Raw genomic sequence first — 12,500 nt, 5'->3', positions numbered from 1 at the left:
ACATGAGAGGGCCTGTGACTGTGTGGGGGGGGTGTGTGTGGGGGGGGTGTGTGTGTGTGTGGGGGTGGGGGGGTGAGGGTGCCGATGTTAGTTCCGTCTCACCACAACGGACGACAACACAGTTGTTGACCGCACGCTGATAATAGTATGCTGTTGGCTTGCAGGGTTTCACTGAGGTCTGACAACATTATTAGTACACACACACACACACACACACACATACACACCCACACACACACACACCACACACACACACACACACACACACACACACACACACACACACACACACACACACAGTGTCCTAGTATGTCCTCTCACATGAATGCCACAGACGTACCCTATAACTGGGGGGTTTTCTCTGCCCCCCACCCTCTCTCTCTTTCTCACTCTCTCTCTGCCCCCCCGCCTCTCTCTCTGCCCCCCCCACCCTCTCTCTCACTCTCTCTCTCACTCTCTCTGCCCCCCACCCTCTCTCTCTTTCTCACTCTCTTTCTGCCCCCCCTCTCTATCGCACTCTCTCTCTCACTCCCTACTCTCTCTCTCTCTCTGCCTCCCCCCCCCCCTCATCCTCCATCTCTCTCTCCCCCCTCTCCTCTCCCTCCACTGTCCTGCTGTGCTGTGAGTCTCTGTGATTCACAGCTCTGGCCTTCTGAAGATCCGGACCAGAGGGACACACTCTGTCTCCATGTATTTACTGCTACCACTGGGGAGAGCCGGCCGGGCCAAGAAGTTCCTTCTAAGCAGACCAGGGGAGGCTGGTGAAGGTAGAAACCGGAGGGTTAGGGTTAGGGTTAGGGTTAGGGCTCATTGTAACACCTGGAACGGAACGCGGTTGATACCATTCCTCATTCCATTCCTTGCATTACAATGAGCCCGTCCTCCGATTTCTACCTCCACCAGCCTCCCCTGAAGCAGACCCGTGTTAAGGGTTGTTCTTGAGCCTGTCTGGAATGCTATATGGGCAGGGTTTGCACTATTCTCATTGGTTCATTGGTCGGCAAACTCAATCAAGCACGGGCTACTTTTTCAATAACAACTTTTAAAACAGATTTCCTCAATTAGCCTTTTGAATCGATAGCCTAAATCCATGGCGCCGGCCGATTCTACTTTCTACTGTCAAAGGGCATTTCTTTATATCTGTCACGCTGTTTCAGTGCGGATGTAAAGCCTGTCTGTCTCTAGGCCCGCTTCTGGTTGGCTACGCTGGCAGAACCAATCAGAAGCCTACAGAGTCTGGACAAAAGCCTTATTGATGCTATCTGCTTCACTGTCCTTTCAAGGATGAACACAAAGTTATCGGATCCGGGTATGATTTCAAGGGAAGAGTCCGAGACAACATTTCTCTCCAACAACAACCGACCTCATCTTCTGCCCTCTCTCCCTTAGCCTCTGAGTGTCCTATGAAACGCCACAAAAGACCGAAAAAAACCAACTCACAGTCTTCCAAAATATGTCTTTTGAAAAACGCAACATTTGGAAACATAATTATACAGTCCTTTTTTCCTCGGAGGAAGGAAAAGATATGTTTGGTAGGGCAGCCCATAGGAGGAAGCAAGCAACCAAACCCAGCATGCTCTTTACGAGTGGAGGTTAGTTCTTTGTTAGGTTAGTTAATTGCAGCCATGTTCCGTGGCACAGTGACATGTGTGTTCTATTTGAGCCTGTAATTGAATTAAGAATAGGGAGCGGTGAGTATGCCCCCCCTGCCCCCCAACTCCCACCCCGTCCCCCCACGACATTCTATCTGATAAGGGAGGAATTTAGAGTTATGAGTTATGAGGAGACGTTTGAAATGTAGTCAAGCAACGGTCGGGAGGTTCAACGCAGCAGAGGAGGAATGACAGTATGATAAATTCGCCTCTGTACATTCATGGGAAATACGAGCCCTACTTTAAGGCTGTGATGTAACGGGTTGAAATTCCCAACCGGTTTCCAATGATGGTTTTATTGGTAGTAGAGACATATCATGTTTTGGAGGTTTGGTTTGGTCAGATGAGGCCGAAAAACAGGCAAGTTTTTCTTTTGGAAAATTCAACCGAAGCTGTGGTCTGGAGGCTCCCTCATTTGGCATATTTTAAACGTTTGACTCTTATCCAAAAACAACATTAATTTCTGCCAAAATAAAACTATGGGCTACAGCTTACTCCCCTGCCAAAAAACATCCAATATACATTCTCGCAACAAATATCTAATATCAGCATCATAACACTGGCCAAGACGTCGCACACTAGGTACTTGGAGATGGAAATGGCTACTGTGTTTTTCTAACCGAAGGCATTCTAACCATAGAAACACAATTCTATTCTATTTGTTCTATTTTTATGATTCTAAGATGGGTTCCACCGCGGGACACGAAATCTCTGGGTATAGATTCTAGAATGTAGAATCTATACACTATCCAGTATCTGTCAGAAGGCTAAGGACTGCTAACGTTTTATTGGTCCCCTGGCAATGAAACATGATCCAATAGTAGTCGAGAACCCCACCTGCGAGACAGCGTTCGTCAGTGACTCTGTGATTTACACAGGGAGGTTATGGAGCATATATAAAGACAGAGGAACCCTAATAAAAATATTATTATTTATTATGAGTTATTTATGGAAGATTGTGAACACATGGGCTTTTGTGAGGGTGAATACTCTTGGGGTGCACTCGCCACAGTGTGTGTGTGTGTGTGTGTGTGTGTGTGTGTGTGTGTGTGTGTGTGTGTGTGTGCGTGCGTGCGTGCGTGCGTGCGTGTGTGTTACCCAGTTCATAATCAATGGACACTTCTCAGTAACACTGCTGAGAGCGGCAGTGTTTTCACCAACCATCACACAGAAGAACAATCTCATCTTTAATCTAAAAATATCTCAGACAGCACGTACTCCAAATCTCGCCTCATCACATGTTTACACCCAGTCCAGTTTCCTCACCAACTGCTAATGCCCTCTGGACAATGATCGTGGCCCTTCACTAAGCTTTTCCACGCTCTAGAGTCTAGGGACCTGACATATATTGACGACCAATAGATGGCGCAGTTCAACACTACATCCACGATAAGAGTGACCGGGCGGCCGCTACTTACTTGCAGTCCCGGTCTTCCAGATCGAAATGCGGGTTGAAGTTGATGAGGATCTTCTGCCCTGGTTCTGGCGCTTGTATCAGCCAAGCGCATTGTTGAGACGGCGGGTATGATGTTGGATAGCCCGGAGACGTGAGATAATCGGCAGCGGTTATTTCAATCGTATCTCCACATTTATCTGCAAAACAAACACAAGAAACGCGAGAGAGAGAGAGGTTTATTCAGTAGGTCAATGAGATTAATGACACTTGATTCGGCTACTGAATGAAAGTCCTTCAAATTAAAAAGAACCAATGATAATTATCTGTACAACCACCTCGATAGGGATATTCCTAGAATATTGATCATTGTGTAAAAGATACATCTGCTGTAAAATCTATAAAAACACACAATTATCAATGTGCTTAGGGGACAACTAGGTTGGCGCAGTATGTGTAAAAACATAGTAGGCAACCTTATGATATCACCGTATGCGTGTCTATGACAGGGAAAGAGCAAATCTTGAAGCCTATTACACCAAAATGACACTCACAATTAATATAACCCACCGCCACATAAATGATGACAAAACACACCAATAACAAAAACAACTTGCGTTGTTAAACGTCAGTTGGTTCATTTGGGTGTTTCTACGACACCGACAACCGCACACCAAAATAAGAAGAAAGAAGAAAGAAGAAAAAAGGCACGCAAAAAAACCTTCAATAGGATTGATTTCAATTGATTCCAGAGCTGTCACACAGATGCGCCGTCCGGAGCCTTAACAGGTGAGTGGTAGCGTAACACAACAGATAGCAATTATAGGCTAAGGTTACCTCATCTAATTCAAGGATATTACAAATTCACACTTACCACTTAGGGTCAATGAAGCAACAAAGACGATTTCGGTTAAAAACAACAATAGAAATCCACAATGCATCATTGAGCTGTAAATGACAAACATCTGTAAATAAAATAATAAAAATCCCCTATAGGTTTCCTCCCGGTTATATCGGTGGGAAAGCGAAATAACAAATGTCTCAAAGTAGGAGTAATTCGTCTGAAAAGGAAAAGCTTCAGGTCGCCAGCATCCTGTGTTGTTCAGATACGGGCTCCTCTCTCCTCCGCAAGTCGTGTTTCTCTCGCCGAGTAACAACTTGCCATTTCCCAGAAAAATAATCCAAATGCCGAAAACAATTGTTTGGACTCCAGTAGTGGAAAAACCCAGTAACCTACCCTAAAAAAGCGCCCGGCAGTTGTGTGTTTCGCTGTCGAGCTCTTTCTAATATCACAACTGGGGAGGGAAATATCAAATAACGTACTTCCAGGGATCGGTAACCTATCTCATTCCCTCGCTAGCCGGTCAAAAATCAACCAAGGCGGGCAGGAGTTAGGAACGAACGTGTGCGTAACCGGGAGTCCGCGGGTACTGGACTACTATTCCTCTTCACCGTGGTCGCTTTCCCTCTTCTAAAGATACGCAATGACTGGCCGACACAGAAGAAATGTCAGAGGAGTCACTCCTTGGTCCTGACGCAGACTGAGAAAGTAACAGCGGTATTTCCACTCCCCAAATTCCTGTTCCAAGACGCGAGCACGCTCCGACAGACCGATCAGCGCGAATGACACCGGTGCGCCCTGCCCTCCCGCGCGCTCACAGACAGCAGAGAGAGAGAGAGAGAGAGAGAGAGAGAGAGAGAGAGAGAGAGAGAGAGAGAGAGAGAGAGAGAGAGTGAGAGAGAGAGAGAGAGAGAGAGAGAGAAAGAGAGAGGGGGGAGAGAGAGAAAGAGAGAAAGAGAGAGAGAGAAAGAGAAAGAGAGAGAGAGATGGAACATCGAAAAATGCACATAGAATAGCGACACTCAACCATTATCACCAGCTATCCATGATTCATCACAATAATTTAAAACATGTATCATTTTAAGGGCCCGTTATAACATTGGCACATTGATGAACGCGTAACATGACACTGCCTGACTTTTACGCACTTGATGTTGAATTATGGAACCAATTTGTTTGGTTCTCTGATGGGACAAAACGACTGTATTCAATTCGATGACTGATATACTATTGTAATAACATTATAATAACAGCATATGTCTTATCACCCATACAAAGGCAATCCCCCGTGTCTTCATAAAACCGATCCTATGCACAGCAGCTGTTGCGTATCAACGAGACTACGGACTGTGTTGTCTTATCGTTACTCAAGAGTCTGTGGAAAGATCGGACTGTATCTCTACAGAGCAGGGGGAGGCTGATGGAGGTAGAAATCGGAGGACGGAGGCTCATTGTAATGCATGGAATGAATGAGGAATGGTATGAGCCCGTCCTCCGATTTCTGCCTTTACCAGCCTCCCCTGAGGTGAATTGGAAAGCTATGTGCGGTGCTGAGCTTGTGTCACAACAAGCATACGACAACAAAAGACGAAACGAAAAAAACGGGGGGAAAAAATCAATTTACAGTTATATATTTCCCATGTCATTTAGTCATTCCCATCAATATCATCATATTGACCGAACAAGGCATTGTCATTTACATAAGACTCACAGCGAACACTTCTACTTCTGCTAGCGGTGCAGCGAGGAGCTTTAAGAGTGAAACGTCGACCTCAGCAGAGGCGCTTCACTTCATTACTGACAGGAAACTGGGCCAAGCTTCACTGCTTTCAGAGGTACAGCTTAACCTGGGATGAGTGGGCACATGCTGGCAGTGTGTGTGTGTGTGTGTGTATGTGTGTGTGTGTGTGTGTGTGTGTGTGTGTGTGTGTGTGTGTGTGTGTGTGTGTGTGTGTTAATAAGAGTGTGTGTGTGTGTGTGTGTGTGTGTTAATAAGAGTGTGTGTGTGTGTGTGTGTGTGTGTGTATGAGGCAGTCAGGCAGTGGTGTGTGTGTGTGCAGAGGATGGTCGTCAGTGTTTAAGGATGGACAGAGCAGTGACTCCTGTCTCCAGTGCGGAGGAAGATACTATCGACCCATTGTATCTGTGTTGGTCCACTTCCACAGGGGAGAGAATGACCTTTTTGTTATCCTGGACAGCGTCTCAGAAATCATTATGCTGTCTAACACATCTCATGTGATCTCCTACAGTACTACAGTGTGTGTGTGTGTGTGTGTGTGTGTGTGTGTGTGTGTGAGTGTGTGTGTGTGTGTGTGTGTGTGTGAATAAGTGTGTATGTGTGTGTGTGTGTGTGTGTGTGTGTGTGTGTGTGTGTGTGTGTGTGTGAATAAGTGTGTGTGTGTGTGTGTGTGTGTGAATAAGTGTGTGTGTGTGTGTGTGTGTGAATAAGTGTGTGTGTGTCTGTGTGTTTACATGCTTAAACAAGGAGCAGGAGGTAGGATATGGTATTTCAGGCATTTGAAATATAATAAATGTTTGCCACCTGTTGACCTGCGTTTCAGTATGGTTTGAATTCCAACAAACTTGTGACTAGGATGACTTCAATGGATCCGTCACACACACACACACACACACACACACACACACACACACACACACACACACACACACACACACACACACACAACCAAAATAGCAGCAGCCATCTGAGTGGATTATGGTTTGCTGTAATTTGTAACCTCTGGTGGCCCAGTGTCGACTGTGTGCGTGTGTGTGTGTGTGAGAGAGAGACAAACACAGAGAGACAGAGAGAGTCAGTCAAAGGCAGAAGAAGAGGTGGGCATACGCATGTGTGTGTGTGTGTGTGTGTGTGTGTGTGTGTGTGTGTGTTCGGTGCATGTCTGTCTGTATGTGTGTGTGTGTGTGTGTGTGTGTGTGTGTGCTTGTGTGTGTGTATGTGTGTGTGTGTCTGTGTGAGAGAAGAAGCATCAGGGAAACTATCAAAGTGCTAACCCCACAGCCGAGCAAAGTGGAGAGTGAGTAGGGTGTTGTACAGTAGGGTGTGTATGTGTGTGTGTGTGTGTGTGTGTGTGTGTGTGTGTGTATGTGTGTGTGTGTGTAGTTCAAAGTCAAGACAGACGATTTACACACCCATCTCTCCAGGAGTGTGTGTGTGTGTGTGTGTGTGTGTGTGTGTGTGTGTGTGTCTGTGTGTGTGCGCGTGCACGTGTTTCACACCAGGGATCTCCAACACTGTGTGGATGGGAACCAAACAAGACAGCCTCAGTCCCAGTAGTCATATTTCAATGTTAATTACTCCATGTCCCATGAACCACCATGTTTAACGTAGTCATAACATGAGGCTCGTTAGTGTGGGGCCTCTCTAAGCACAAACACATGGTCGCTGGGGGCATGGCACCTGTTACTACTTCAAACACAGGGGAGGCTAGTGGAGGTAGAAATCATACCCCACTGTAGCAGGGTTGTTGTTATACTTAACTCATTTAGTGCCAAGGTTGAATAAAGTCGCCCAAATTGACATTCTTGGCACTCAAGGTGGTGAGAATTCTTTGTCAGTTAGTGAGTTAAAGATCTGTGCAATGCAGTTCCATCAATTTTGTGGGGAGATTGGTTTTTGGCACAATTTCAAATTCTGTATTGTAGTTATGTTTTATAATGTAAAAAAAGTGTTTCTATCTGAAACTAGGTTGAACACATTCATAATAATGACAGTTAATTTGAGGCATTCATCACGGAATGACAGCTAATAAGGCAGAATGATGGAGGAGGGCTATTTCTGTAATTACACAGTAATAACACAGTAATTACACATCACAGTAATAGAATGATAATTATAGCCTGACTGACAGTGATGCATTAGAACAGTGTGTTGGGCGGTGAGGCAGAACACCACTTTAAAGGTACAGCTCATACTGTACACACACACACACGCATGCACACACACGCACGCACACACACGCACGCACACACACGCACGCACGCAGGCACACGCACGCATGCACGCACGCACGCACGCACACACACACACACACACACACACACACGCACGCAGGCACGCACATGCACGCATGCACGCACGCACCCACACACACACACACACAGAGGAATGCATTACAATATCCCCCCACAAAACAGAGCTTGGGAGGGGCCGTGCATTTGCTTTTCAAGAGAGGCCCCTTTGATCTAAGATTAAACCTAAAGTAGCTCATATCAAATATAATTCCCAGCAAATTCTAACATTCCTTGTACTCTTCACTTCACCCCCCCTTCACCCTTCACCCCCCCCCCCCCCCCCTCCCCCCACCCCCCACAAACACACACACACACACACACACTTGATCCACACCTGTACACAGTTAAGGGAGTTAAGCGAAACCAATAAACACACACGCACACACACACACGCACACGCACACACACACACACGCACACGCACACACACACACACACAATCTTCAGCAGTGCCTTCACTTTACCGCTGAAAAGCCATTTCAACAGAACATGAGGTCATGTTAGCCATGATAAGAGCATGGTGATGGAAATGGACCAGGGCCAGGGAGCCTTCACCACTTCACACCCCCAGACAAAGACAGGCCAAGCTGGCAGAGAATCTGGGGAGATGCCGGTGGGAAAGGGCCAGCGTGGTGGAGTGTGTGGTGTGTGTGTGGGATGGGTGTGTGTGTGTGTGGGATGGGTGTGTGTGTGTGTGTGTGTGTGTGGGATAGGTGTATATGTGTGTGTGTGTGTGTGTGTGTGTGTGCATTTGTTTTTATGTGTGCGTGTGCGTGTGCGTGTGGGGGAGGTACTGTCTGTCATTGTACCACTCTGCCCTCTGCCAACTGCACAGCCTTCAGGGAGTAATGAGGAGGCCTTCAGTCAGAGCAGAAGCTGCATGTTCATGCCAAAAGACCCTTTTGTTCAGGATTCAGAGATTTGGTTTACTGCCACCAGTGACCCTGGAGTAAGACCCCCTTTCACTGTTCATTAGGGACTCTTATCTTTCAAACATTGACTCATTAGTTTGATTTGAGGCTCATCTGTGCTCTATTAGATCGATAGCATTCTCCTGTAGTAGTGCTTTTGGGCTGGCTTCCACTCTCTCTTCTGATTCAGTACAACTGTCGCCACGGTACCCAGTTTATTGTTGTTGCACCTATGTCTGTATTGAGTCGTGACTGACACACGCACGCACGCACGCACGCACGCACGGACACGGGCACAGGCACAGGCACAGGCACAGACAGATACAGGCACAGACACAGACACAGGCACAGGCACAGGCACAGACACAGACACAGACACAGACAGGCACAGATAATCAAAACAGATTTATTAGCTAGCATATATTCTCCAGTTCACATGAAATACGGAGGCCCACGAGGCTCAACGGAAACCACTTTAGATAGTCTAACCGTGTCCAAACATTGTCTTATCCGTTTGACTTGAGGATCATTTGTTCTCTTTTCTATCGTCGTGCTATCTGGCCTGGTCACAGGCCAACTTCCTCCACTGATACAGAGAACGTGCGTCACCGTTCACCGTTCACTGTTGTGTCTATCCAATCAGATCAAATCGAATCAAATCCAACTTTATTTATAGAACACATTTCACGCACGGACGCAGCACAATGCGCCGTACAGGAATACGAATAAAAACAATTCAAAGACAACGAGACAAATCGTAAGAGGATAACAAGTAAAACAGTCATGGGAGTTTAAGCCAGTCAAAGCAGAGAACAAGCGAGGCCTGTAGATGAGTTAAAAGAACTGAAGGACTGAAAGAGTAAAAAAACAACCATCTAATACAGTTTGAGACGATCTAAAGAGCACAAACGTTTATTTGGTCGTCAGAAGTATTAGAGAGATGTCCGTGCCCAGACGTTCAGTCTGCTACAACAGAGTCATTTAGCGTTTGTATTTCTCTTTTCTTTTTTTTGTTGTTGTAAGTGTTGGCGTGCGCGCGTGTGTATGTGTGTGTGTGTTTGCGTACATGTTGGCTCTTGATAAAATAAAGTTCCCCTCTGATGTTCCAAACGAATCTTGTTTTGACATACGAGACAACATCAGCGAGATAAGATGAGAACAGCATCAACACAGGAAATAAAATGTGAGTCATTATTCACACATTCAATCCAAGGAAGAAGTCTCACTTTTAGATGTTTATGCTACCATGTAAGGTGTTTGTGAACCAGCGGTAAATACGTAGAAACTGACAATCCGTCAACCAATCGACCGCTTTTTTTTCCTGACACCGTTTACATGCGAGGTCTACGGGGGGATAGAGGAAAGCTGTTGGTGTTTCTGACACAGCGTGAGATTAAATTCAACGCTTATGTTTAGCAACATCTGTTCCAAATTTTCCTTCTCAGAGCCTCGCTTGGCAACGTTTTTGCGGGGAATTTTATCCTAAGCTCTCGAGTAACATGGACTGTGAAGAAAAACTTTAGGACTTTTCATAACAAAGGGAGATGTGGCCTGCCATTTGGATGAAAAACCCCCCGAATTGCACCTTTAAGTACTATTCACTCACAACAATGAAAGTTCCACCGGCTACCCTTTTGGGTTCTTGTCTGTCCCTGTGACAGAACCCTTGAAAGAACCCTTTTGGGTTCCATGTAGAACTCTCCGTGGGAGAGGGGGACAGCCGAATAACCCTTTCGGAACCCTCTTTCTGTAAGAGGGTGTATACTGTACCAGGGGAGGCTGGTGGAGGTAGAAATCGGAGGACGGGCTCATTGTAATGCCTGGAACGGAATGAGGAATGGTATCAAACACACTCCTAATGAATGACAGACGACAGTTTCACTGTCCTACTCTGGATGTCTGGAGAACAGAGCCTTTGTCCGTCCTGTTGAAGAGACGATGCTGATGGACCCGGCGGTGAAAAGGTTGTAGACAGTTGTTGCGACCTCCTTGACGACCGACAACAACCAACAGGCTACCTCCTCGTAGACACCAGGGTGGGGGAGGCCGGTGGAGGTAGAAATCGGAGGACGGGCTCATTGTCGTGCGTGGAATGGAATGGAATCAGGACTGGTGTTACCACACCATTCCTCATTCCGTTCCATGCACGACAATGAGCCCGTCCTCCGATTTCTACCTCCACCAACCTCACCTGGTGTATACAGTACCTGTATATGTTACCCAGGTATGCAGAGTGATAGATGAAACAGGGATAAAAGCATCAGGGTGGACAGGGTTCCCAATGATACCAGAGGCCTCTTCATGTTGTCAGTTGAGGACACCAACACACCCTGCCTGTCTGCCTCTGTCTGCTGGGACACGCCCTGAAAGGGCAAGCTGTTGCTCCAGATACCACCGCTGCTCCACAGGAGATATGTGTATGTGTGTGTGTGTGTGTGTGTGTGTGTGTGTGTGTGTGTGTGTGTGTGTGTGTGTGTGTGTGTGTGTGCATGTGTGCGTGTGGTTGTGTGTGCATGTGTGTGTGTGTGTGTGTGTGTGTGTGTGCGCGCGCGTGCACGTGTGCGTATGTGTGGTTGTGTGTGCATGTGTGTGTGTGTGTGTGTGTGTGTGTGGGCGTGCGTGCACGTGTGCGTATGTGTGGTTGTGTGTGCATGTGTGTGTGTGTGTGTGCGTGTGTGCGCGCATGCACGTGTGTGGTGGAGATTGTTACTGATGGTTCCACAGAGACTGTTGGAGATTTGCTTGTCTGCAACTACTCCCTGTGTTTGAAAGGGACTACAACTTGAAGAACTACAATCCCTAGAGGATGTTACACCTCTTATGTCTCATGAAGCTCAAAGTAGCGGTCCTAAAGGCCTGAGGTGTCTCACAAGTTGTATAATTATTGTCCTGGATAAAACTCGGCCTTGGAGAAGAAAACTGCAGTATACTGTAGACATTCCTACAACATACACACCAGGGGAGGCTGGCGGAGGTAGAAATCGGAGGACAGGCTCATTGTAATGCATGGAATAGAATAAGGAATGGTGTCAAACACACCCATACCATTCCTCATTCCACTCCATGCATTACAATGACCCCGTCCTCCGATTTCTACCTCCACCAGCCTCCCACTGAAGGATAGGTGTCTTCTGAGGAGATATGATGCAGTATGAGGACCATGAGAAAGTGAAAGCCAACAGTTTGTCTGTGATGAATTAAAGGTAAACAAGAGTATATCCACATTGACCAGGAGCTGTCATGTTCAAAGGTTGAAGTGAGAGTCACTCTAATCACTCAGGCATGTGTGTGTGTGTGTGTGTGTGTGTGTGTGTGTGTGTGTGTGTGTGTGTGTGTGTGTGTGTGTGTGTGTGTCGTCTCCAACGTTCAGGCTTGATTGAGTGTGTTTACACTGGTCAGATAGAGAGACCTCCTGGCCTGTCTGTTGCTGCTGCTGCTGCCTTGGCTGACCTGGCTTTGATGGAGCAGGAGGGGGACGTGGTGGAAAAGGGCCAGGGGTGGGGTGTGTGTGTGTGTGTGTGTGTGTGTGTGTGTGTGTGTGTGTGTGTGTGTGTGGGTGTGTGTGTGTGTGGGTGGGTGCGTGCGTACGTGCGCGTGTGCGTGCGTGCGTGCATGGGTGTGTGTGTGTGTGTGTGTGTGTGTGTGGTGTGTGTGTGTGTGTGTGTGTGTGT

At 46.9% G+C, this 12,500-nt stretch overlaps 1 protein-coding gene across 1 annotated transcript in view; it reads right to left on the bottom strand.

Moving 5' to 3' along the window:
* LOC310822010 (neuropilin-1a-like) overlaps positions 1 to 3,989 on the bottom strand; it is a gene marked incomplete at its 5' end in the record, with an annotated part of 41,457 nt that extends 37,468 nt beyond the window's left edge. Inside the window, 2 exons of the mRNA XM_083694299.1 lie at positions 3,071 to 3,245; positions 3,920 to 3,989. Coding sequence (XP_083550425.1) covers positions 3,071 to 3,245; positions 3,920 to 3,989 — 245 coding nt within the window. The remainder of the gene's footprint in view (positions 1 to 3,070; positions 3,246 to 3,919) is intronic.
* Between the last annotated feature and the right edge of the window lie 8,511 nt (positions 3,990 to 12,500).

The sequence above is a fragment of the Argentina silus genome (genome assembly GCF_951799395.1).
Source record: "Argentina silus genome assembly, chromosome: 22".
Classification (NCBI taxonomy): Eukaryota; Metazoa; Chordata; class Actinopteri; order Argentiniformes; family Argentinidae; genus Argentina; species Argentina silus.
This window is presented reverse-complemented; position numbering and strand designations above follow the sequence as displayed.